Below are 25,935 nucleotides of genomic sequence, written 5' to 3' on the forward strand. Positions count from 1 at the left end.
TCCCGCGGGTTTCCAATCCATTTAAGTCGCTTAAAATTTGCCTGGCTAAAGCCTAGTTCCCACTGAAAATTGACGCTCGCGAATAAAATTTGCGATTTTTTTCAAATTCGTCGCTAAAGTCGCGTCTCCGCGGTATCTAGCGAATGTTCTATTTTTTGACGTCTACACCTTGGCGATAAAAAGCTTCAGCCAATCAGAAAACGCGTTCCCTCGATCTATTCCGCTCCCGTCCGTCACTTATTAAGCCTAGCTCTTTAGAAAAGCGGCTCAGCCAACTTGACCAAGATACTGAAGTAAAGGTAATTATCTCACGAATAGAATCGTTTATTTATTGAAATTATCAACAGGAACATCCATTTGGTTCAGTTTGAACTGATGTTTTATGTTAGGCCTAAAACATTACTAAAAACCCGCACGAGTTGTTTTCAGCGTTTTTAAATTTTCGCGCTTAAGTGAGAACCGCTTCCCCAGCGACCAAAAAAACGCGTATTTTTTCGTTGCGCGAAAATTTTATTCGTTTCGAAAATTCTCCTAGTGGGAACTAGCCTTAAAGACAGACTTCTAAATACGTCGCGATCAATTTTAATTTTCAAATATATAATACACGAAAAAACTGGTTCGGTTTCTTTCTCGGTTTTTATTGGCCCATTTAATTGACAAGGCCGACGTTATACGTCCATTAATCAATCTTATTTTATTTTCCCTTACTTTTTTATTATATACTTATTGTAAAAATTCCACTGGGCTTTCACTCTTAGTTCTTCGTCTGCTTAAAATTTAATAAAAGCTTTATTTTTTCTATTGAGAATTTAGAAGCCTAATCCGCTTATTAACTTTTTTGAAAAAAACATTTTGAGAGGTTTTTCTTTGGGCTTCGACTAGAGGGCAAACTAAAAAGTATTTTGGGTAAACATGGTGGTTGGTCCCCTAATAATGGCGCGGACGGTAAAGTTTAAGTACCTCCCGGCAGTTTCGCTTTAACTTTACGCGGACCGTGCTCTTTTGTCAGAACTACTTCGCTTTCAAGCAGGTGGCTGCGAGGAAATTCCAGCTTTTCCCCCACCCTTTTGTTTTACCAAAATTTAAGCGTCGCTTTCATTCTAAGAAAATATATATTTCGTCCCTTTAAACGCGTCTGTACTTTCTCTTTTCTGTTTCGGCTCAGTGATTTTCCAAAGTATAATAGAATATAAAACATAAAAGTTATTTTTGAGAGTTTGGTAAGGATAGAAGTAATTATTATTTGACCGCGTTAACACATAACAGGAGGCGCGTTAATCGTCAAATTTTCGAGGTAGCCTGATTTTAATAAGGAGATATACAAGTTTTATCGCTGAGATTCAATGAAATTAAAATTATTATTCTCGTTGTGGGTTTTTTCCCTTGAAATTATTCCCCATACAGTAAAATCCACCAATTTAAGAAATTTCAACGTAACTTCGTTAATATTATAATCTTTTCGAACACTTAATTTATAAAGTTTGTCATTAGAACTGAATACGACTTTAAACTTACAAGGAGAGTACCCGAGGTGTTTATTGCCGATTTTGTTCAATGTTGGGCGTAATGTAGCCTATATGGGATATGAAATTTCCCAAAAGGAGACGATGCACTACGTATTCGCCATGGCAACCGAAAATGTTTTTGACCACTTAAAATAAAAAATAAGATTTTATTCCATTATTTTACCCAAAAAGTGTTACAATTTTACCCTAAAAATTTTCAATTTTTTTGTTTTAAGTGGTCAAATCAAATGGGTAGTGCAACGTCTCCTTTTGGGAAATTTCATATCTCATAAAGATCTAGTTTACGTCCGACTTTGAACAAAATCGGCCATAAACAGTTCGGGCACTCTCCTTGTTAGCACTCAACCTAATATTGGCTCTTTCTAAAAAGCGTGTGTTCTAACTTTACGAAAGGAATATCTTTTCTTAAAAGACAAGATCGTACCCGAGTTTTCCTAGTCGTGGTTGTATAAAAGTTGAACGCAATCTTAATGCGCTTAAAAGCGTCCTATACTGGCCGTAAAAATCTAATAACAGCAGGTACACGACGTTCCACTTTTCGAGACTTAATTTGATAAATTGTCAGTACGACTCAATGTAGGCCAAAGGCAAGGTTCGTCGGTGTGTTTATCGCTCCAAAGATAGTTTCCCGAGATTTCGTAATTTATCGAATCTTCAGAAAAGCGTCGGCCTATTTTGACAGGTCGACTCGAGGCAAATTTACGATACAAGCATCCCGATGGAGATATTTTCTAAACATTAAAGGGGAACGGCCAAGCTTTTCCAAATATGGCCTTATTTCCGTATCAAAAGATTAACAAGACGTTCAATATACTAACACGTACCTTTTTTTGTCTTGAAAAAATAGCTTTTGGCCCAAAAAGTTGAAACGAAAAATAACGCCAAGTGTTTGGGTTTGAATTTTCGCCGCCATCTTAGGTGCTGCCGCCAGCGCCCCTAACCCCGTATGAGCGATTTGCGAACTAGCGTAACTTTTGAAATCGCTCAATTTAGGCTTAGGTCTCTTATAACTGGAACGCGCCGCGCGTGACAAATTTTTGCGTCTTCAGCAGCGCGCGCTTTTACGTTGTTTTTCTGTCTCACCGACTTCTCACCAGGTGTCGCGGTGGACGCGCGCTTTTCGATTTCCCGAAATGTCTTTATTTTATTAAAAATTAACCACTCAAAATTTTTTGACGCGGTTTTCACCATAAATTTTAGTTTTTAATGGGCTATAGGGCTATCTATCTGGTTAAAGCTTGACCGTTCCCCTTTAATTTCCAAATCTAGTTTCGCTAGTGGAAATACGGGTTTCATAGTTTTTTTTCTAAATGAACGAAAGGGCTGCTTTCGGAAGAATTTAGCTAGTAACGACTTGATGAGGTTCTTGTATTTTTCCACCGCGGATGTATAGTTGAAACCCAGCTGTATGAAAAGCGCCTAGAAACTGGATAACCCTGAGATCAAGTCATTTGGCCGCAAACGCGAGACACAAGGAACGTTTATGTAACTTATTATTAAGTTTCCCCACTTTTTCTGATGGCTGGAGCGCGTTATGTACGTGTATAATTTCAAGTTGTTTTTGCACAAATGGAAGGAACGAATTTATCAACCGCTCTAGCATCCCCTTTCCATTTCTAACGCTCTTGAATTTTGTCTATCTCCCGGTAAAAACTAGGGGGTCTCGACGAAATGCGAAACGTGTACGTCGAGAAGGAAGTTTCCACGTTAATAATGTTTACTAATTTCCAAATTATTCTTCGTAGCCGGGAGGCTTCGAAGGAGTTAAAATTATTTTGCCTTAATTAATATTCTTTCCACCGCCTCGAAATTATATTTAATACGAAATTTGACCTTAACGCGACGCTTAATACGTATATTGGTTGTCAGGGCCATTGACTTAGTTTTCAGAAGAGCGCTAATCGTGACGTCACCCCTTAATAATGATACCACGATATTAATATAAAGCAATCCTCCGCCATTAGCCAAACGGCGGCTTGAGGATAACGCCGCGACTACATGGACGGCTGGCTGGCCTTGTCTCTTTTGTCTCCGTAAAAATAGCCAGAATTAATCATTTTAATAATTCGTATTCGCGCGTGTTATTATTCGTAATAATATTCAAATTAGTTTCGTCAAATTACCTCGTACCTGAATCTGACTCGACCATTTTTAGTCGCGTTTTTTTCCCCTTGGCAACTGCAATTTAGTCCCTCGAAAGTGAATTCGCAATTTTTGGGTATTTTTTAAAGCATTTTCTATATACTTATATTCCAGGTCTCGTACCGTATATTTGTTTTGTAACAGTTGGCTAACGCGGAAAAAAAATTATGTAGCTAGCAAATTGTATTTGCTCTTTAGGCATCGTCATTGTTTGGTGGCCGCCCTGTCATTAGCTTTGAAAATGACTATAAGCACCCACGAGGACTGCCAAAAATTAATGCGCGGTCCTTTTGTATCAATTCGTAATGTGGATGCGGTATGCCCCCGGGGGTTTCGGGATGGGCTAGTAATACCGTCCGACGTACAAATGGCGCTTACCTTTAACCCGCAAAAATTAGGTAGTCTTTCCTCTATTGGAAATGGTAAATGTATCATTGCATCTCTTTTATTTGCCCAGCCATTTACTCCGCTATTTGTTTTGCCCGGGACTAGTCAAAAACATTCAACTAACTTTTAGGTCGCTCTATCCCTATTTCGATTAAAATATTTGGAATTCCGTATTTTAGGATATTAATATATTATCAAATGATGGCTCCTGAAATGGAAAATTAACGAGTATTGATTATTACAGCGGACAGTTTCAACTTCTCCCCTAGTTACGGATTCGACACGATGACTAATAAACCATTAGGAAAACGACATATGCCCGGGATTTAGAGTTTTTATTTTAACGAAGATAGCGTTAGTTTACACTATATATTTTTGACTTAGTTCCTTGATTTCTTAACAGAACGTCGGGGGTGTTGGATTTCCGCGTAGTTATTTCCTCCGTTTCCGACGTTTGTTTTGACATTGTTCCCGTTATGAGTCGTTTTCGTGGTTGATTTAGTTTAGTTTCTAAAAAGTGATATCATTCTATCGGCTCGTGATGCTAGTTCTTCGCTAAAATAGCCATTCTATCACTTTGGACAAAAATTAGTGGCGCTCCTCGTTTCCATAGCAACGCGTGTAACTCTAAAGATGCCGGTTTTAGGTTGAGGGCGGGCTGAATTAGAAGGTGAAAAAAATTAATTAAACGTCCAGAGCCTTTTTCTGGCGTGGAAAGTTTTTCTCCAGTCGTTTGATTTTTATCTTGGACGTTTAAAAGGCGTCGTGATGCTTGCTTTAGCGACTCAGTGTGGTACCTCGCCACGCGTCAACTTGACGCTAATATTAGTCTCCAGTTCCTTACTGAAAAAGAGATGCGTAACTCGCCACTAGCTAGTAGTATGAGAAAGTTAAGTTTACCCAGTCCGTTTAAATTTAAAACATCTTCCGACGGCCATCTAACTGTTGGGGTAACGTTGCTTTTCCGATATATTTATTACGATTAAAACGTTCATCGTAGCTTCGAAACTTTGTTCGTTTACGTAGACTTAATTTTGATTCTTCGCGTTTTAACCTATTTAGAATCGCAGCAGTTACAGTACCAGCGAAGAGGGTCATTCCCAATCTTCGGATTGCGAGGATCCGGATGAATCCGTAAGTTCCGATACCAACTCGAAATTTCCAATCATTGCCGAAAACGCCAACAATGGTCTCGTTGACTCGCAGAGGTTCAGTCCCAGGGACAGTAACAATAGAGCGTCGACGACGTCGTTCGCCGGAAAAGTTCGCGATCTGCACCGCGATGTCAAGAGAAGATTCAGCAAACTCAGGGGACACTCGAGGTCCTCCGAAAACGACGTGAGTTTATCTTCTTAAAATTCCGCCCGTGATTACGGGGTATCGCGTCGTGTACGTATACGGTGTAATGGAAGACGAAATTGTCCTCTTTCCAGAATAACAGAGAGAACGGAGAAGCGGCCATCGAAGGAGGGAGCTCCATGGAGAGCATTCCGAGCGGTTCCGGAGGATCTCGATCAAGTGCGTTTATATTTCCCTCGTCCTCTCTCTCGAGAAATTCTTTATAAATTCGACGCCGTAATACGAGAATGGTGGTTTTTCATTCTTGCAGGTCTTCAAGCTCACACTCCTACTAGTTCCAACCGAAGCTCTTCGTCGGCGGGCGAAGATGAGACCACCTCGGTAATTGGGCCCATTTTGGGTCGGGCCAGAGCTCTAGTCGACGTTACACCCAGCCCTTACGACAGAGACGCCCTGGGACTCAAAGTACGCTTTTTTATATTCTTCTTTCTTAGGGGATATAAACGACAAATATATATTACATCGTCAAATTTTGTTTTACGGCCTCTAATGATTTGGTTTTTTTTTGTTCCATTAGAAAGGTGACATAATTGACATTATAGCCAAGAACAATACTGGTACTTGGGTGGGAGTGGTTCACGGGAAAGTGGGACATTTTAAATTCATCAACGTCGAAGAGATTCCGATGGAATCGAGAGCCAGAAGACGGCAGAGGAAGGAACGCTACAATCCTAATCGAGAAATTTCCAATTCTAATACCGAGGGTTATCCAAACGTGCCAACTTTGCTCGCCAATGAAAGGTGGCATCCAGAAACGCTAGAGCAACTTCTGAACCATTTTGGACTACAGGTAATAAGACTGTTTAAATACTAACCTTTATACTTTCCTAACGAGCGCTCTATAATTTTTTTATTTAAATAAAAGTTTTCAAACCAACTGGTTGGTCTAGTTAAAGCGTATCTTTTTACGCGTTTAGTTTCACTTCCTTTATCACGTGTTTAAATTACCGTGAAGTTTATCTTTTTCTCCGCTTCTCAGAAATGTGTTGCCATGTAGGCTTTCGTTTTCGCCGTTTTTTGCGTTTCCTTTTTAAACGAAGTTGGTCTGTGGCCAATTTTAACCAAGGTTTAAATTATCTCCTTTTAAAATTGTACGGTCTTACGCTGCATTTATTTGAGTTGTCCATCCGCCTTCCACTCTACATAATTATCTAGTCCACAGTGTGTGTTTTTTAAAAAATGAGTGGCTTAATGAATGTAAATCACTCTTGTTTTTACGCAGGGCTGTATGAATGTTTTGATGCTACATGGTTACGAAGATTTAAACGCTTTCCGAGAAATTGAAAGGGACGACTTAAGCAGTCTTGGAATCACGAGTCCTTCTTTACAAAAACGACTTCTCCGAGCTGCCGAAGCTCTCTTCGACGACGATGGTGAGACATTTTATGCTAGAACAAACACTATTATCATAAGTGACCTAAAATACATAAGTATGACACTGAAGGATTAGATTTGGATAAATATAAACGAGTCATACTTATTTATATTATGGTACTTACGGTATTACTATATCGACAAACTATGGCACCACACCGTATAAGGTTATTTTCGACCTCTGACCAAGTACATCGCTTACGCGCAAAGTCCAAAGAGAGGCATTCTTCCTAATTTCGGATGGTGCCAACTCACTTATAGTTTTAACCAGTATGAATGATGTCCATATGCAAAAATATATCTTTATTTAAATAAACTCATTATTTTAAAACAGAAATCGAAGATTTCGAGGATGGTACGAATCCATCGAACGCGGAGGTGCCCGATAATGGTAACCATCAATCCAGCGAAGTGGTTCTATCGACGAATAATTTGGACGCGATTGACACTGGTTTCGTTTTCGCGAACTGCCCCACTCCGAATGACGCGTCCGATATCGCGAACGAAGAAACGGACGCGCCTAATTCTCCGCGTCCCTCGGACTTTAGGCCCAATATACCGGCCAGCGAGCCGAGCGAGACCCAGAACTCTGACCGAACGAACGGTTCCCAGTTGACCACGGTAGCATCCAGGGTCCAGCGAGAGGACGAACGCGTTTCGAGCGCGTCTCATTCGGTGGACAGCGGTCACGGAGACTCCGGGGAATCGACAAGGAGCTTATTGAGAACGACGGCTCAGATGTTACAGGCATCTTCCACCTGTTCCGTTTCCGGGTATGATTCGGAGGGGTCGTTGACCTACTCCGTTCGAATGGAAGACTTTGACTTCGGTAACTCCGACGATAGGCGAGACGCCGATCCCTGTTGTCCGAAAAACTCTAAAGGCAAAGTTCCGCCTCCGATTCCCAAAAGAACCACCCCCACCGTTATTAGGCCATCGAAATTCGCCAATGGGAGTGTCGAGTTTAGTAACTGCAACGGAGACGCCGTCTCGTACCTGTACCAGGACCAAGATGGTTACGGATTTATGGTGGATTCGAGGTCGGCCAATAAAGGCGCCAAATCGGCCACGCTGCCCAGGAAGAAGCTGATAGACGGCAACGTCGAAACGATTCAACATCCCGCGTTAGAAAAGAGTGAACACCACCATCACGGCGGATCTAGGCTTTTAGAGAAAAAGTTATACAAGAAATTCGGACAGAGGAAAGGAAGCTTACAGACTCAAGCTCTCAAAAACCCGCGACCACCGTCTCTCTCCCTACTGACGGCCGTTTATCGTAAACTTGAAGACGAAGGAATTGACCTTGGCCAAGAGCCTTACACGGACAAAGTAATTTTATATTTATTATTTTAAGTCATTATCAGTATTATTCTAATCGATCGTTGATCTTCCAACATTTAGACTGGTTTCTGCGGAATTCCTCCGGCTTTAGTGCAAAGGTACGCCGAGGAGCTACAAAGGGATATCTACGACGTCGCTGAAAGTATGGATCAAGCTAGGATTAACTCCTTGCAAATGAGAGGCAGACGCGGGGTGAGTGAAAATGTCATAAGCCTATTTTAGGAAAATTGCAATGTATCTCAAATTCGAACATCCGTAATTCTTCCTCCGAGGCCGAGAGGGTTAATAAATTGTAACGTGGACAGCCTTAAAAAATTTAATTACCTTCACTTTGGAATACATTTTAATTCTGAATTTATTATTAGGTTCCTAATGATTTCCTGGCTGACGCTTGCTACGGCCCTGTCGTTGAGGCCAACTATTCAGGCTCCTTGCGCGAGTGGCTCATTTCCTTGGGACTGCCCATGTACGAAGAACATTTTCGTCTGGCTTGTCTCAACCGAGGCATCGGTCACCCTTTGGAGAAAGTGGCCCTGCTTAGGGATTCGGACTTGCGAAACTTTGGAATACATAACGCCCGGCACGTTCGTCTGTTGACAACTGCCATTGGGGCTCTGAACATTCACTTGGGTAGGCTGGGAGGTTACTGCTGATTGAGAACCGAAACCCATCCGCGTTCTATATTTCCACCTCGTTCGTTTCAAGAAAAGACCAGGCCATTCAATAAAGTAAAAATACATCGTCATCGATACGTTTCTCCAAGTGCCTGCATCCTCCCTGATCCCGCTGGTGGTGAACAATATGTTTGAGTCAAATTTTAAGAAGACCTTAGCCTAGAGGAAGAGCGTTGTGAGCAGAATAGCCCCATATTCCATTGAAATAAATTTCTTTATTCCTTAATTCTTGGAATCCCACCCGGCAATATTTTCTCTCTCTTGGCAATAACCCTTCGGCATTCTTACTGAATGTCTATTCAAAGAAATTGCTCAAAATGATTAGAGCATCTAGTCAGAAATCCATTTAATAATTTAGGATTTTCACCAGTTGAGTTACGGCGAAAAAAAAACTTTTCCTGTGATAAAATGCTATACAGTTTGAGATTACTTTTTATTTTGGTGGATTTCAGGTGAAATTGATTTTCTCTCTCTTATGACAAATTAGACTTAGATGATATAACACATTCAGTACCTGCCAATGGTGTAGACTTTTTCCAGTAAGAATTCCTCTTATTGTTATCTAAACTTATCATCTACCGTATTTGGAATAAAATAAATAGCCTCAATACAATATACCAAAGCCACATGAATCCTAAAAAAATGAACAATATATATGAAAACGCCCGTGGACAACGTAATATTATTCGTACGCCGCGTATATCATGTAGTTATATAATGGAAAAATGTTTTCTTGTATAAAGTGTTTAGTTATTATATAAAATACATTGTCTCCTATATGAGAACTACAATAATGTAAGTTCTTTTATATATAAGGTAGTTTCTGAATAAAGGACAAATATTGTCTCTGTATAAAAACTTTAAAAAAACGGCCATAGAATTGGAAGAATGATTGGTTCTGGTTCCTAAAAATTGAAATAAGGAATGGAAGAATATTATAGATCAATACAAATAAATCTTTGAGAAGGTATATTTGATTTCTTTTATTTTCCTGCTGGATATTTTTTAACACAAAAGGCAACAGCAATTTTTTTCTCTTTTGTGGAAAATATTTACATAGAAACAAACCTACAGTAAAGAGTGGAGGTGTTTGGAATTTTTTTGCAAAGATTATCTGCGGGGATTCGTGAATTTTACCTTACCCACTCCTTGCCTTTCATCAGTGTCAGGTTAGTTTCACAATTAACTATAATTTTTGGATTGTACAGGCATATTTGGTTTATCTTATAGGTAAAAGACATTTCGTATATTGGAAGTGGATAATTTTAATAGCAAAACTATTAACAACTTATTTATATCCACAATAGATTTTTTTCCAATTCCAAACGTCTATAAACTAACGCGTTAAAGGCTAAATGATAATGAGCTCGTTATCTAGAGTTAAACAATTATTTAATTTATTTTATACTTGTAATGCAAATTAATTTTCTTTTTAAAAAAGTTTTTCTTTTGTGCATGTAGATGTTTTAAAAAATATTTCCTTTTTTTACGCTAAACTAGAAATTATATTTGGCTATAATGGCGAAAAACAAATATAAAGCACCAGTGTGGCTAAATTTGAGCGAGATTTGAAAAATTTACAATTCCAGTTTAAAGTAATATTTTTTTCTTCCAGGAACTCAATTGATAGGTAATTTAAAAAATTTCTGACACCACAAAAATATGAAGGCCCAAATTCAACAATATTATTTTTTGACATGTAATTTAATCTGAATCTTCATCAACTTGTTTTTTTAACTGTCTCTCAAACACCTTTTTAACATCACAAAATCCTTGCCTAGTTTTACCAAAGCTGTTAGGACCCGCGCTTGTTGGTGTATCTCTTCCTATATTCCTCATTCTCATTTTGGCTTCTGGGGGCATTTCTTCTTCCTTTTAAATAGAAAAAACTATTAGGTCTGTTATACCCAACTTCAGTAGGAATAAGATTTACATCATCACTATCTTGATTAAAAACTTCAGCGACTGATGCGCTGGCTTTCTTTAGCTTTGGTAAAGACTCTTTTTCTTTCTGAAAGAAATACTATCATCAGTATCATTTCACCATGTATTCTTGTTGAAATTAACTACCTGGGCGCCTAGTTTAATAGAGATAGGTGCCAAGCTTTTCTTTTCCTGAATTGATTTGGCAGAATTAAATGTTCGGTTAAAGCCCATTGCTAACTTTGGTTTCTTTGTAACTTCAATAGTTTCTTCATCATCGCTTCCTACGCCGCCACCTCTGTCCATTTCCAATTTTCGTTTTTCTCCATCTGAAGAATAGCGGTCTCGATCGTTGTACGGAGGAGTACTTGCCTTGTTGTATTTGGTGGAAGGTCCTTGACGACTATCCCATCTAGAGCCTGAACTCTTGGAGCCTAGGTGAAGGTCAAATACACTGGCGAATTTAAAATATGCTCTAATTAGAGTCGGGCTTTTTGCAATTTAATGTGTTGTTTTCGAAAGAAAATCAGTTTAGTTTTTTGTGTTTTGTGCAAAATTGGCCAAGGCCTGTAAGTGTATCTTTCGGGTTTCGTTACGAATAGTTTTCGAGCTGACTATTCTAAATAATAAAACCCGTAACGAAGAATTTATACAGAAATTACCTCTAAAATTTCCATCGTAATCAAAATTGTTATTTGCCATTTGTAGATAATTATCCCAGAAACTTCTTTAGGCACTTGCGATATTTCAGTCCTCCTAAAAAAATCGCTGTTCTTCGTACGTTATAATACTATAAGCCAATAAAAAACTTAGAAAATTCAATTTTGGCCAATAATTCTCAGCGTTTAAATGAACGAAGGGTGTGAACCAATCAAACAGAAACATTATACCATTCGTTAAAATAAACGATAACTCAAAGCCAATCGTATGTTTGAAAACTTTGAATTAAAATTTTTAACGTCATTTTATAACTGAAACTACCACTAGGGGCGTATTAAAGGTTTTGAAAAAATAAACATAACGAAACGTGAAGCGGGAGGCGGCTTCAATACACGAGGTTCGCAAAGTTATTTTTATTTAATTTTTAACATTTCGCAGTTAAGCTAAAGTTTTACCAGTTCATTTCTTCATTGGATACTGTTAATTGAGAAGGTAAGTGATGGTTTTTTTTGCGGCTTTTTAGGTAAAAGTTCACGAATAGGTGAGGCATTGGTATTGGTAGCTGAAGCAGACAAGGCTTAATATTTGTTCAATTTTGATTTTAATCCATTACCAGCAGTGAGCACTAAGCACTGTAAGCAGGGCAGATAGCAGCTCACATGATAATCATCCGCTTACTATTATAGTGTAGGACGGATCGTCCAAAGAGCACCTCTATAAAATATGTAGAAAGTGGTAGCTAGCCATCGTGTCATGGCTTATCACTATACCCTTAAATGGTAAAATCTGTTCAATAAATTGTGAAAAGTGAATACAGAATGTAAAAATGTTTGTGATGTAGTTCTAGAGATTTGAAGTTTATTAAATTAGCAAAGGGCAATGCCCATCACGCCAGAGGCAGAGCATTATAAAGAAAAAAATACCGAAAAATATTAGGTCTACTAGTCTAGGTCTAAGTACAGTTTCAATTCCTTTAAGAATAGCTCGTTATAGCTTAGAGTAAGTGAAAGGTATTCACTTAGTAGTTCCCATAGTATTAATAGTATTTAATTGTTACTTTAAGTTGACCTTCCATTTTTGTATTTTTAATTTGTTCTGTTAATATAACATAACTCAATTTGTTTAATCAGCAGGGGTTCGTAGATAGAGCAAAGAAATCATTTATATATTTTAGACCATAGGTTTGTTGGGGTGGCGAAGTGGTTAGCACTCTCGCCTCGCAGCAGGGTTTGATCCCCGCTTGTGGCACTGGGTGAAAACACGAAACCACTCCTGCGTTGAGTCAAGTTTTCCCTTCAGCTCTTCGGTTTCCCTTTTCCATATAAAACTTGCTGAGGTTAACGGTAATAGTAAGTGTAGGGAGCTGTTGCTTCGCTAACATGAAGGGCGTGCCAACAGCCTCCTACGTAATTTAACCTGGCCACCGGCTTGCAATTTAACATAGCCACCGGTATTTGGCTTCACAAGTCACTAGTTGACCTGTGTGGTTACTTGGGTAAAAGCTTAGCTGACTAGTATTATTATAATGTAGTGATAGATTGGTATTGGTAAAGTCGGGTTTTATGCTGGTATATTTTGAGCACTTAAGCGGGTAATTTTTAGAGAGATATTGTGAAATAACCAAATTTTGATTGGGGCCTCACCAAAAACCCACAGATTAGTAGTTAAATAACCCTTAAAAACTACCTTTAAAGTAGAAGAAACTTTTTAAACATTTAAATACATGTTCAACTTCAATAAATTTGTTAAGACTGGAACCTTTTTTTTTTATATAGGTTTTCTAGAGAGCACTCTTACCAATCTATAGCCTCTTGGTGCGTAGGTTGCCCATTTATTTTGGATAAAGTGTAGAACACTACAAGTACATGTTATTTTCTAATCTAGGGTATGAGGTCTTTATTATATTTGTTTACATGGATCTGATGATAAAAACATTTACATGAAGTATTAGTGAATAAAGGGGTTGTATTCCAGAATAATTTGATTTTAGGTAGATATTAATGTTTATTATAATCAATGACTATCAAACGTGGGTATTACTTTGACACGCAAAGAGATAAATTTAAATTCTTTTTAATACAATATGTAAAAGATAATTATAAATTGAATTTGTGAGATGATTGTTGTTGTTTTTCAAACCACGCAAAGAGTGAATACAGTTTACCATATATTACAAGGATGATTTCATTTTACTAGAATTTAATAATGATAAGACTCTATCAGATGCTGTTATATGTTGCTCTTCAATATATCTCCTACTATTCTCTTCCAAAGCCTCCAAGAAATATCTGGATTCAGAATTCAATTAGAATCAAAACTAAAATAACTTTTTTTCTAACATTTAATACCTGTAATTAACCATCATCCCGCATGCAGATGTAAAACCTCTTGGACTAGTGTCTGCTAACCAATTTAGTCTCCAGAGAACAGCCCCATTACGTAAATGAAAGTTAGCTTGAATGAATTCTCATTAATTTAACTGTAAAAAATACCACTTATTGTATCATGTCCTTACCAACACTATTTAAGGCATAGCCCCTTCGTTTTTCCTTATATAAATACCGAGCACATAGTCTCAGGAGAGGGGCTCGCAATAAATCGCAAAGCTTCTCATTTTGAGCCCAACTGTTAACCTTCATTGAACTTAACAAATAATTGTACAGTGTACTTAGGTTACTATTAGGTAGATCTAAATGCTTGAGAAACTCTGAGGCTTCTTCCCACGTTAAGACAGAATTCTCCGAAATTTCACCTACATATATTTACGCATTTTAATGTATTCTATTTATGAAAAGCGAAAATGTTTTTATTAATCAAAATTTCACCTCTTTCAGCTTTGCTGAGCTCGATGACCAACCATTCTCTGAAGCCAGGAATAGGAGAAAGTGTTGAAAATTGACGTAAGTGAGGAAACTCTACTTGTACTTCGGCAACCACTCTTTTAATGAGCTGATTGCCGAGCTCAATTCCTGTCAGACCTAAATAGAGCTAGTTTAACATTACAGATGACCTCATTGAAGGTTAATCTTTGGGAGAACCTTTTTGGGTTGAAGTAATAGAGTAGAAAATAGCCGCTTGTATTTGGTTAGGATCTTCTTGAATATCTTTCAAATTTGTCGATTGCGCAATATCTTGCCTTCTTACAATTGGGTCAACTGAGGTTGCTATATCATTCGTTAAGGCAGTATGTAGGACCACCAATGGTTCTCCTGGCATACTGTGGTGAGTGAAAACGTAGCAACGGCGATAAGGTCCAACCCTTCTTTTCAAATCAGGCCAATTCCTAATTGGGTGCACCGCTTCGTACTCTGATATCTTAAATAAAAATTCAAATTTATTCATTTGCAAACCAAAGCAATTTAAAGTTAAAAGCTTTAAACCTTTTGCATAATATCAGCGGAAGAATGCCACGTTATTCTTTGTAATTGTAAAAATCCTACAGAAAACCAGAGGGATAATAAATCTTGAATGTTATTGTTTAAACTCCTTAGTTGGTATAGATTTGAGTCTTTTCTATCTGCCACAGATAGAAGATTCTGCAAAACTTAGATGTTACTATTTTAATTAATGCGGTAATAAATGAGCTGTTTTCACCAATAAATCAGTTCTCAAATCCACTAGAAATTTAACTCCACCCTCCAATTTTCCAATTTGACTAAATATTTTGCTATATGGTGGAATTAAAATAGACTGCAATTTCTCTTGTGATTTTAATAAAAAAGCGTCTCCCTTCTCCTTGTGAACAATAATAAAAATAGCTTTAGAACATTTATTCTATTTGAACACTGTTAAACCTTTATTATATACTTTTGCTGTTAAAAATGAAGTTGCGGCATCAGTAGCTTGCTCCATTTCTACGCTGTAGTTTTCAGACAAAAACTTCAGAAAACCATACTTTCCAGATGGTTCCATACTTTTGTAGATGTTACATAGTTGTTTAGAACGTGACTAATTGGAAACCGTATAATTTTTAAATGACGTTAATCTAAAAAAAAATAATATTCTTACTGTAATTGAAGCAGGATTGCTACCCGCAATCACTTCATTTATAATGAGTTGTAGTTCAGATTCTTTTTGAATCATTTTGAGTTGTTGGAAAGGTTCTCTTAGTAAAGTTGAAACCTTAAAGCATAGACATTAAGGCCATTATTATATTTCATATTAAATAGATGTGGTAATTAAGATCAAGCTAAGGAAAATCTTACATGAAAACTTCTGACACATCTTACACACACAGATAACATGTTTAACAAGGAATGCTAGTTATTCTATCCTATGTATTTTCAGACATTAAAATAATCAGATTACAGAAATACCCCGCTTGCAATAAAGGAAGCAAGTAGTTTTATTACCCTGACCAAACACCAAGCTAACAGGAACATTTTAATGATAAGAACATAGGCTTTTTCTATAATCCAATGTTACTCTACATGTCTGTCTATAATAATTGGATTCTATTAATCTCTGGTAATCTGAATAGTTTGTCTGGTGACTGGATTCCCTTTAGATAAGGAAGCGAATTAAATTTGTTATTTTGTCACTTATCAAGGGTAAAAACCCTCTTATACATTTATTTAGCTCATAGACCAATGACACCAATGAGACCTCATAGACCTATGTACGAGTAACGAATTAAATTATGCCTTGAATATTTTCTGACTTAACGCAGCTTTTACCCCATTACAAGCCTTTGAATAGTTATTGGCTAAGCACTATATAGATTATTTATAATATGACCTTTTGAACTCTGACGTAAACATATTCGTGCCTGCTATGCAAATACCGTGTTTTTCGCAGAATTTCATTGACCAAAGACTACCATTTCGTGAAGGCGCGGCAACAGGCTCCGCCTCTTAACCTAAAACTCGCCTTAATCTCTTCTCTACGTATCCAAACGTAACAGGATTTGAGACCACAAATTTTTCTCGAAAGAAGCGTTTTGTTCGAAGTTAGTAGTAGTACTTCCGATCTTGTAAAAGGTTCTCTATGACTATCATTTAAATGAATTCTAAAAAAATTTCGACTTTTTGCGTCTCCTCTAGTTATTTTTTATCCAAACATATAAATATCAGAAAACGGGCATTGTGTGGAGCACCCCTAAACCATTTTTTAGTATCTGAGAATGGTATCTGTGCGAGGAGAGGACAATCAACTTTGGTTTTGGGATCTAGGCCCACTACTACCAATTCAATTTGGAATCGGGCTATTCTTGATGCAGAGCGCATTGTAGGCTACCCGTCTTCTTATTTTAGTTTGAGGTGTCTTCTCAGTGATGAAATATCAAATATTGCACTGCAACTTCGGAAACTTCTAGGAACTAATCATCCTTTACTTAAAACAGCAAAGTAAGTTTTAATTTTAATCATAATCTTAGAAATTAACGTATGTTGCAAAAAGGTACACGCCATACACTTCTTAACGGTTTCTTACCTTGAGGCCTTAAACCAGTTAAATGAACTAGACCTACTTTCAAGATACCAGGTCAAAAGAGATGGTTCAATGACCTTCATGCATCAAGTTTTGTTTAGCTTTTTTTCTATATATTTCTAATTGAGGCATATACCTATATAAACTTATTTTTGCTCAAATCAAATGTATACATCTGCGGATCTGATTATAAATAAATTTTCTTGGCTTTTGTTTGTAGAAGATTGGTTTACAATGGAAGGAATACAATGCAGACGAGAGGGTTGGTTGTATTATTGGTATCGAAGGGCGCTGGTCATCCCATTGGTTCCATTGACTATCTTGAAGCTAACCGATTATCGGGAATATCACAAAGACAAAGATCTTTAGCAGAAATCACAGAAATGATACACACAGCCCATTTAATTCATAAGGAAATTCTAAATCTCTCTGCTAGCTTGGTTCCTGATCCCAGAACTTTGGATGACTTACAATTTGGAAATAAAATATCAATCCTGGGTGGAGATTACTTGTTGGCCAATGCCTGCATACTTTTAGCAGAGCTCAGGAATTCAAAGGAAAATTATGATTTAAAATCTTAAAATATAGGTTTCCAGTCAGTGGTGGACTGGGTCTAATATTTTGGGCTGCCAGAAGACAAAAGGTCCCAGCTTTAACAACTATAAGGCTATCATGTTTGAGGGGCCCACTTCATGAACGGTCCGTGGGGCCCACCTGCCATGGGGCAGGTTCACTCTATGGACAGTCCGCCACTGTTTCCAGTGAAATTCCAAAGACACTCCTAACATACATTATTATTAAATATAACAGGTTGTTGATATGATATCAAGTTCTATATCAGATTTTATGCAATCCCAATTTTACGGGGATCATGACCGTCATGGAAATGCTATTCCTGGTGAAAAAGTGTCTTTAGAAGAATGGGAGGAGCAAAATTATCTCATGTCAGGAAGCTTATTATCTAGAAGTTGCCAATCTACTCTCGAATTGGCTGGCTACGACACACCGTTGCAGGAACATGGTTTCGAATTTGGAAAGTGTATGGGCTTAGCAATGCAAGTTCAAACTGATCTACAACCTTTTCTCAACCATGGTCAATATGCTCCTGGTACTCCATTCAGTTTGACGTCTTTACCCTTAATATTGCACTTGCAAAATGATCCTTGCCTTCTTGACTACATTAGAGCTAATGGCCAGGCCTCTGTTGAAAATTTGGATTATCAAAAAGTAATAATTTCGTTTTAGCATCAATGTATCATTATTCAACATTTAATGTAATATCCATTCTTAGATCCATGTCTTTGTTGGACAAAGTAAAGCTGTGGAAAGAAGCAGAGCTCTATTAAATTCCTATGTCAATAGAGCTGATCAATGTTTGAAGAATTTTAAGAGTTCTGACGCCATCAAAGTGCTTTCCAGTATGCTTCAGGCATTGAAGGAATAAGCATTTCTGTAGAGCAGTTTTTTATATATATTTACGGTGATAAAATAGCCATTATTTAATGTATTAAAAAAATTATAATATAGGTGGAATATATTTTTAAGGTTAACTTTTTAAATAAATATAATGGGCAATTATTTAACCCTTAAAAAACCAATGAAAACTTTCTTTGTAACAAAATATTTAATTAGTTCTAACAGAGATAAAATTACAATGCTGACCAGAAAAACACTCAACAAGTAACGTGGGGTTTTAGGCATTTAAAGTAATTACGCAAAGGTGTAAGAAATTGTCTGGATAACTCAAGTGCTCACTCAACCACTGCAAAGGCGTTTCTAGTGGAGGTTCTATTCCATGTGTAATGATTTTATACTTGAAATCTATGGCTAATTGAAGGGATGAAAATTATTAAAACTTCATAGTTTTTTTAAGTTTTCCTTACAAGAGTCCTTTAGTTTTGGCATTGCGGATTCTAAGAGGTCTTGTAAGGCCACTAGCTCCCCATTAGCTTTAATGGGTTTAACTAAAGTTTGTGTCCACATTTGTTCTGCCTAAAGAATGATTTATTAGTGTCATATAAAAAAATTAGTAAATTCGCTTATACTTTGTATATTCTAAATGGAATGCATTTGAAAGAGTCTTCGTTTCCTTTGTCCATTAATTTTCGATTAACAGCCCAAAATTGATCAAACTTATCATTTTGTAGGCCTAGCCACAATTGCCCGTGGTCCTTTTTTTGCATCAAGTTTATCACTTGGCCCCTGTGTTTAAGAGAATCCGCTTCTTTTACTGTGGACATAAAGTGTGATTCTACAGCAGAACGACTGGGACATTGTAAGAGTTCCATTGATGGGAAATTCTAAAAGAGAATACTTGTTGTTACGTTTAGTAAGGTAGTTCAAAGTATAATGTTAATTTACTTTAAAATGAACCGTCAAACTCCAAGGTAACTGAGCTTCATAACCAAACAAGTCAAAAAGAACCCCCACTGGGTAATGCCTACGTTTTGAGATTTACATTAGTTTTGCGTTTAATTTTTGTTAAAGTTTTACCATTTAAGTGGCTGTCCATTGTAGTCTAACCACATTTCACTATTTTCATCAGCATTTCCAACGTTTCTTCCAAAGTGTTTCTGTAAGTTTTCCGTAACAAGAGGGAAGTAGCTCATTCTTGGGACCATAAGCTTAACAAATATTGGAACATTATTTTTTGCGCGGTACATCTTGATATGTCATAGCTTAGGCTTACGAAAAAAGGGTCCGGGGATTGAATGGAAGTTACTTCGTCCACAGCTAATCGAAAACAAACTGGAATTCTGCCATCCCAAACTTCTCGTAGAATTTCTCTGTCTTCTGCCATTTTTATCCAGAAATTTATTTAAATTGTTGTTAAGTTTTTAAGTCATAACATCAGTGTCCATGATAACAGAAACATTTTATCATCAACCTTCTCTGCGCTGCTCCGCGGTTGTAACTGCAGCTGCAGCAGTGTTTCCACTCAGGTGACTTCATTTCCCCCTTTTTAGTAGCCTAAATATTAATTTTTCCCCTTTTCAACAGTGTGTGCCGTAAAATTATTTAAACAAAGGGGGTTAAATAAAACATCTACAAGGAAATCGCCAAGAAGTAGTATAACCGAAAGCCAGGACCTGCATATAATACAGTATTTGTTGAAATATTGGGAACTTTTCACTTGAAACAGAACGTAGCGTTTTTTCTAAGCCTTAATATGTAAAAAAAGCTACCTATTATTTTTTCATTACGTTACCATAGAAACAGCAGTTGATCATTCTTTATATACTATCTTCCATAGAAATCTCATAGGTAACTAGAATGCTGCCGCCTACGGCCGAGCTTGACGCCAGTTCGCCTTGAACCTTCAGCCAATGAGAGGCCGTAGAGTGGTTCCGCCAAGGAGGATAATAATTCTCCTTGGTTCCGTTACTATAGCGGGAGATAGGTGACGTCATTCTCTCCGGTGACATTAAATTCTTGGCAGAACCGCTCTTTGAGCTCTGATTGGCTGAGATCTGGCGTCGTCTGCCACGGCGTTTGGGCCATTTGCCAGTTACACGGCAGCATTCTAGTTACCTATGAGATTTCTATGCTATCTTCAAATACGGCGCTCTCGGCGAATGACAAGTTTTTTAATAACTTTTTTAAATATTTTTAATAGTATTTTATTTACAAAAATGCCTTCGTGGTGTTTTGTTCCATGTATTCCGGTCGCGAAAATGTGTCATTTTTCAGGTATTAAACATTAAGCCCTGGCTTATAAACGGCGGAAAAGTTAAATGTTTGTTTATGATTTGTAAGTTTCATCAAAATGGCGGGTTATTTAAACCGAATTCAATTGGATTTCACCTGACTAAAGAGATATTATCGTTTATTGTAAAGATTGTTGATGATAGTAAAAACAAATCAATTTCAGAATGATTCGGGAATTTAATATAAATGATGTGAGAAACCACGATATTTAAAGTGCAGAAGATAAAATAAAATTTTACTTAAAAAAAACCCCAAGTAGTTTCATATGACGGAACAAAAATGTTTCCGAAACTAGTTTGATTTTTAAAACTATCTTGTGCACTATCGTTATTTTTAATTCTTTACTAGCCAATAAATTTGTGCAAGCTTTTTATCTAAAGATGTTTTTGTAATTAAGTGTTTAACTGTCTCTGGCGAGTAAATGGAAACTTAGAGTAAGTTGCAAATTATTCGTTACCGCCTTAATATTACTTTTAAACGAAGAAATTACGTTTAAAATACCCGAATATAAAGTTTCGTTGCTTTACGTTTCGTAGATAATTAGAAATAATTAAAAGAACGGGAAATGTTTTTGAATTTTACCGTGGTCATTGACGTCGTTGACAACGAGTTATATCATTGGTCGCTTTACCCAACATAGAGTTTAAGCTAGGAGCAACTAACACAACACCCCACACAAGGAGAACGCAACCCGTCAAAAGTCGTGGATTTTCTTGTGTACGTTTTTCATTGGCTAGACGCTTTAGCGCCTGCTGCCGTCGGAAGGGGAAAATTCGGAAATTGTCTCCCCCCCGCCCGTAAAACGTTCAGCGTAAAGGCTCGTGACGCTCGTCCAATGAAATTCGTACACAACCCTTCGTTAGCGTGTTTAAAGGCTAGCTGCGTTCTCCTTGTGTTTGTTGCTCCTAGGTTTAAGCTTGCATACAAATTCCTGATGCCACTATGATGCTACCAAAAATAAATAGACATAAACAGAAAGTCTCGCATTTGCGGTATTCTGTACCTTTCCCTTTGGTTTCCATGAAATCTAAGGTGCAAACCCCCAATGCTTCCCACCCTTTGAGTGCCACCCAATCAGATCGCCTGTAAAGCATTGGAAAATTTTGGTCGGAAATTTGTAAAAGTAGTGTTTCGCGATGCTAAACACCCTGGCGGGATTTCCTATAAGCTCTTTCGATCGTCCGCTTAATTTTCAGTTCTAAATGGCTCGAAAAAAAACCCCAGCATTAATGCCAGAAAATTCTAAAAACCAGGCAAGTCAATGTAATTTAAACATAAAAGAGTTGCATACGACTGGAGTTCAAATTGAACTCGTTGAAATTGAAAACAATGAAGATATTTAAAAAAAAAGCAAAGCGTTAGAAGACGTAGATAAGGTAGACCTAGGCTTAGTAACTGAATATCCAAAATCTGTGGAAGAGAAAGAAACGAACACTGAAATATTCGGATTTATAGTTCCTTTAAGTAAATGGGATGAAATAAATACGTTTACGTCTTCAGCATAATTCTTAATAATAACATCCATAACTCTCCGAGAATTTTCCATCATTATAACACAAAGCTAAAACATTAAGTTTTGATTTTGGTACACACGTGCGCGCGGAGACTACTAACTTAGCTGCTAGCTATTTCGCGGAGAGCTACGTTTTTAAAACCAGTTTTCGCATGTACCTCGTGTAACGGTCCGCGAAGGGGGTCGGCACCGCCGAAAGGGGTTAAAGTAGTTTCTCAGATTACATGGCGCGAACTTTGCCTCCAATGCGAGACTTTGTTTATGTCTATTTATTTTTGATGCTACTAATTCCGTGGACGAAAACAAAAAAAAAACGCCTATTGAACATTGGGATTCTACTAACAGAACTTTTATACGGTGCTCGTGCTCCGTGCGTGGCGCACTGTGCGCCGTAGAGTCAAGCAATTTGAGTCATCGTGCTGTTAAAGTTAGAGAGCACGCACATATTTTTGTTTTTGTTGGAAATATTAGGAAGCGCGCGCTACAAAAAATAACAATATTTTATAGAAAGAGCTATTGAAATAGGCCTGCACAAGGCTACGTAGTAGAAAAACGATATGAAACCTTGATGAAACCGAAGGCTCATCGCGCCGCGCCGCGTGATTTGAAAAGATAATTTCTAGGCTTTTATTTTTTATTTCGATAATAAGCCTAATATTACGATTAAAAATCTCTGGTTTGAAAACTTCTGCAAGTAAACAGAATCGCTCCACTTCAGTTCCTTCTATTTTAGGAATAAAACTACAGCTTCGAGTTGCCCCAAATTACTCGTGCTACGGAGGAGCAAAATTCGCGGAAAATTGCAGGATTTTTGGAGCGAAAAAGGTCAGTTTCGAAATCAAAATTAGTACACTTAGGCTTGGAAATTTGTTTCGACAATGAAATTTTTGGAAAGAGAACGTCCAGGGCTTCAAAACAAGCCCGCATTCATTCGTTTTTATTGCTATCGATTTTTCGTGCAACATAATGACTACATTATGAGATTATAAAATGTCAACATTGCAATCCTCCGGATTTTTTATTGTTCTATAAGTAACACTATCTCTTATTATACCAATGATTGTGATCAGTGCCGGATTAGCCATATAGCAGAAGTAGCAAATGCTACGGGCCCCTGCCGCCCAGCGCCTAAGGAAGAAAATTTACAGCGAAGCCAAAAATTTCGAATTTAAAACAAAAATATTAAAAAATCTAGAGATTATACTAGTCTATACAAAACATTATGCACGAGTCCAGCGGCATCTTCGTGTAACTATTAACGAGGTAATAACCGTTAATCTAGATGTACAATCAATACTGTCAGGACACAAGCGGCAGACATGGAAGGTACTAGTACAAGTACTTGGGAGAAGACATATTTTGTATCAGGAAGAGGAAGATCACGAGGACCATATAGGCCTAGGGGTAACGCCGTTCAAAGGTCACGTACAGGAGACGGAAACGACCATTGTTATGTATGCGGCGATTGGTATTGGGCGAAGGAGTGTATGGTTCCTAAGGACACAGAATGTTTTATCTGTAAGAAGAAAGGCCATTTGAAGAAAATATGTCCATAAAGAGGGCGAAGCTCCGGAAGGGGTCGAAGCCGAGGTCGTAGCCGACGAAAAGTAAATTGGCTTCAAGATCAAGATAACCAAATTGACTCGGACGTTTTATCAGACGGCGAGTATATAACGGATTCGAAGCGTAGATGTAAGGATACAGTACAGATTTCGATTAATGGGTTAAAGGTCGGTTTCATTGTCGATTCTGGATCGGAGGCGAATGTCATGGATGGGAGCACATGGACATTTTTATCAGAACAGCAATCCATAGCGTTGGAGTCGTCGGAAAAAGAATTATTCCCGTATGGATCATCGGAACCATTTGGTTTTGGAACAATTTAAAGCCGAACTACGGTAGAAGGACAAGTCAGCCTTGGAACGAATCGTAGTTGCGCCAGGAGGAAAAGGAAATTTATTGAGTAGAGCCTCTTCTAAGCGGCTAGGATTATTGGTCATGGAAGAAGATTCAGCAGTACGTCAAGTGAAGGCGAGTTCAAAGTAAAACTCAAAGGCGGCAGCGAAAACGTAAAACGGATCGTTCTAGATCACAGATAATGTTTCAAGGTAATTGGAAAACTAAAAGATTATAAGTTGAAGCTGCATATCGATCCGTCGGTGTCACCGAAAGCGATACATGGCAGAAGAGTACCATTTCATTTGCGGAAACAAGAAGCTTCTGAACTGGATAAATTATTAGAATTAGATATCATTGAGCCAGTCACAGGTCCGACCGATTGGGTATCACCGTTGGTGGTAGCGAGCAAGAAAGACGGCGGAATTAGGCTTAGTTTGGATATGCGAGAGGTCAACGGGGCGATTAAAAGAGTCCGACATCGATTTCACACGATCGACGAGCTTCTAGAAGAAATAGACGGAGCTGCGAAAATTACGAAGTTGGATGCGAAATGGGGCTATCACCAAGTAGTTTTGCACGAAGAGTCACGTAAATATACGGTTTTTTCAACGCACCGTGGATTATTTCAATATAAGAGACTGGTATTTGGAGTAGCGTCAGCACCAGAGGAGTATCAGAATATCATGCAGCAAGTACTGAAAAGCTGTGAAGGTACGAAGAACAACTTCGACGATGTAATTGTCTACGGGAAGACTGACGAAGAGCATGACGAGAGGCTAAAGGCCGTGCTAGATACTCTTCGAGATAATGGGATCACTTTAAACTTGGGGAAGTGTTCCTTTGGTATGACGCACGTTGAATTTCTCTATAAACAGAGGCGTAATCACTTATGTAAATATGTAAATAAAGTTAGTTGTTGTTTACTCTCTGACTCGACTGGTTCTTTAGAACATTACACTAACAATAAAATATACAATTAGAACTCTAAAAATAGAATTTGTAAAAAAAAATACATAAAGCGGTGCTTTGCAGTTAGAGCAGTGGCCGCATCTGTCTTGAGTACAGTCACTGTGGTTGTAACTCTTGTTTAAGCAGCTGATGTCAGTAGCGTAGCTAAGATCTATGAAGGTTCCTGTGAAACTATTTGGACATTTCATCAGAATCTCTCCAAAAAACCGTACATGGCCAAACCTAGCCAAACAGAGGCATACCTATGAACACTGTTTCCTGAATCTAAGCAACAGGGAAGTTAGCATACCAATCTTAAGTGACAAGAATATATTGAATACAATGTAATTTAAACTATGGAAGTGATGACTCGGGCCAGATCTAAAAGACAATCTAAATTCGGTTTTACAAACCTTTACTCTTACCTTATAGAATTATCTAATTAGCTGGCATATCTATTTACACTCATGAAGTGCGTGTCTAATGCAAAGTTCACAGTTCAATCTGCCCATTGCCCTTAGACCTAGGCTTAACGGTTATGAAGCGCACCTGCAAATGAAACGGAGCTATCTTCTTCCAAATAAGTTCACAGATTTCTTATTACAAATATATTTCAGAAAACAAATTTTAAATTTAATACTTTTACGATTATAATTAAGTTATTATCCGCAAACTTTTAAGATCTCAAAATCTAAAAAACCCAGCGAAGTCCTACCGTAATTTCCGGAGCTTGGCTGTCGATTGCATCGTCTGCAATTGTCATATTTATCCTCCCGCAGCATGACGCTTCGAGAGTAGCCATTAGCTGAAAACTATTCGTGAGTTCTGAACCGTTAAGAGAACGGCCTAGGACTGAGCTGTAACGTCACGCAAAAGTTATGGATAGTTCAGAACATTTGTACGAATAGTTGTGATTCGTACGATTTGACGTACGCAGCCCGATGTGCAGACGAATTTTAGAGATTTCAACCTTGAGTTCCGACCAGTACTTGCTCTTGAGCAGGTACCATTTAGAACGGTTCCGAACGGTTCAATAAGAGGTTCTTGTCTGCGA

The 25,935-nt window shown here is 37.8% G+C and overlaps 5 protein-coding genes across 13 annotated transcripts in view; 2 read left to right on the top strand and 3 right to left on the bottom strand.

Moving 5' to 3' along the window:
* Positions 1–9,768, top strand: part of LOC149932731 (SAM and SH3 domain-containing protein 1-like) — a 145,423-nt gene extending 135,655 nt beyond the window's left edge. For 4 of the 5 annotated variants that reach the window (XM_090156764.1, XM_090156765.1, XM_090156767.1 and 1 more), the window contains 8 exons: positions 5,118–5,393; positions 5,489–5,573; positions 5,665–5,819; positions 5,932–6,204; positions 6,637–6,787; positions 7,123–8,117; positions 8,190–8,321; positions 8,495–9,768. In XM_090156764.1, the coding sequence (XP_090012890.1) occupies positions 5,118–5,393; positions 5,489–5,573; positions 5,665–5,819; positions 5,932–6,204; positions 6,637–6,787; positions 7,123–8,117; positions 8,190–8,321; positions 8,495–8,782 (2,355 nt within the window). In that variant the 3' untranslated portion in view covers positions 8,783–9,768. The remainder of the gene's footprint in view (positions 1–5,117; positions 5,394–5,488; positions 5,574–5,664; positions 5,820–5,931; positions 6,205–6,636; positions 6,788–7,122; positions 8,118–8,189; positions 8,322–8,494) is intronic. The other variant, XM_090156766.1, reaches the window with a different exon arrangement.
* On the bottom strand, positions 9,760–11,533 carry LOC149932732 (PEST proteolytic signal-containing nuclear protein-like). The gene is made up of 4 exons (XM_090156769.1): positions 11,389–11,533; positions 10,874–11,160; positions 10,737–10,814; positions 9,760–10,675 (listed from the first exon to the last, which is right to left on the bottom strand). Exons 1-4 carry the CDS (start codon positions 11,426–11,428, stop codon positions 10,508–10,510), a joined length of 573 nt encoding a protein of 190 aa, XP_090012895.1. The 5' UTR covers positions 11,429–11,533; the 3' UTR covers positions 9,760–10,507.
* Positions 11,534–11,812: 279 nt separating this feature from the next.
* Positions 11,813–18,406, top strand: LOC149932733 (all trans-polyprenyl-diphosphate synthase PDSS2-like). Of its 3 annotated transcripts, XM_090155845.1 has the most exons (7): positions 11,858–11,878; positions 14,221–14,286; positions 14,392–14,438; positions 16,639–16,731; positions 17,034–17,368; positions 17,622–18,040; positions 18,105–18,406. In XM_090155845.1, the coding sequence occupies exons 3-7, from the start codon at positions 14,392–14,394 to the stop codon at positions 18,255–18,257; spliced, it is 1,047 nt and encodes a 348-aa protein (XP_090011971.1). In that variant the 5' UTR covers positions 11,858–11,878; positions 14,221–14,286; the 3' UTR covers positions 18,258–18,406. The 3 variants fall into 3 exon arrangements, with proteins under 3 accessions (XP_090011972.1, XP_090011971.1, XP_090011970.1); XM_090155846.1 differs by lacking the exon at positions 14,392–14,438 and having other exon boundaries at positions 11,813–11,878; positions 18,105–18,405; XM_090155844.1 differs by lacking the exons at positions 11,858–11,878; positions 14,221–14,286; positions 14,392–14,438 and having other exon boundaries at positions 15,961–16,731.
* Positions 13,262–16,159, bottom strand: LOC149932734 (malonyl-CoA decarboxylase, mitochondrial-like). Of its 3 annotated transcripts, XM_090155842.1 has the most exons (11): positions 16,124–16,138; positions 15,592–15,659; positions 15,395–15,508; positions 15,194–15,334; positions 14,981–15,121; positions 14,767–14,922; positions 14,425–14,701; positions 14,212–14,364; positions 13,902–14,138; positions 13,735–13,840; positions 13,262–13,674 (listed from the first exon to the last, which is right to left on the bottom strand). In XM_090155842.1, exons 2-11 carry the CDS (start codon positions 15,628–15,630, stop codon positions 13,557–13,559), a joined length of 1,482 nt encoding a protein of 493 aa, XP_090011968.1. In that variant the 5' UTR covers positions 15,631–15,659; positions 16,124–16,138; the 3' UTR covers positions 13,262–13,556. The 3 variants fall into 3 exon arrangements, with proteins under 3 accessions (XP_090011968.1, XP_090011967.1, XP_090011969.1); XM_090155841.1 differs by having other exon boundaries at positions 13,263–13,674; positions 15,592–16,147; XM_090155843.1 differs by lacking the exon at positions 15,592–15,659 and having other exon boundaries at positions 13,265–13,674; positions 16,030–16,159.
* Positions 18,407–18,418: 12 nt separating the features above from the next.
* On the bottom strand, positions 18,419–19,729 carry Atg5 (autophagy protein 5). The gene is made up of 6 exons (XM_090155848.1): positions 19,503–19,729; positions 19,307–19,437; positions 19,175–19,253; positions 18,859–19,113; positions 18,697–18,805; positions 18,419–18,640 (listed from the first exon to the last, which is right to left on the bottom strand). Exons 1-6 carry the CDS (start codon positions 19,611–19,613, stop codon positions 18,507–18,509), a joined length of 819 nt encoding a protein of 272 aa, XP_090011974.1. The 5' UTR covers positions 19,614–19,729; the 3' UTR covers positions 18,419–18,506.
* Positions 19,730–25,935: the final 6,206 nt, after the last annotated feature.

This window comes from Leiobunum rupestre, chromosome 8 (genome assembly GCF_980474605.1).
Source record: "Leiobunum rupestre chromosome 8, qqLeiRupe1.1.hap1, whole genome shotgun sequence".
Lineage (NCBI taxonomy): Eukaryota > Metazoa > Arthropoda > Arachnida > Opiliones > Sclerosomatidae > Leiobunum > Leiobunum rupestre.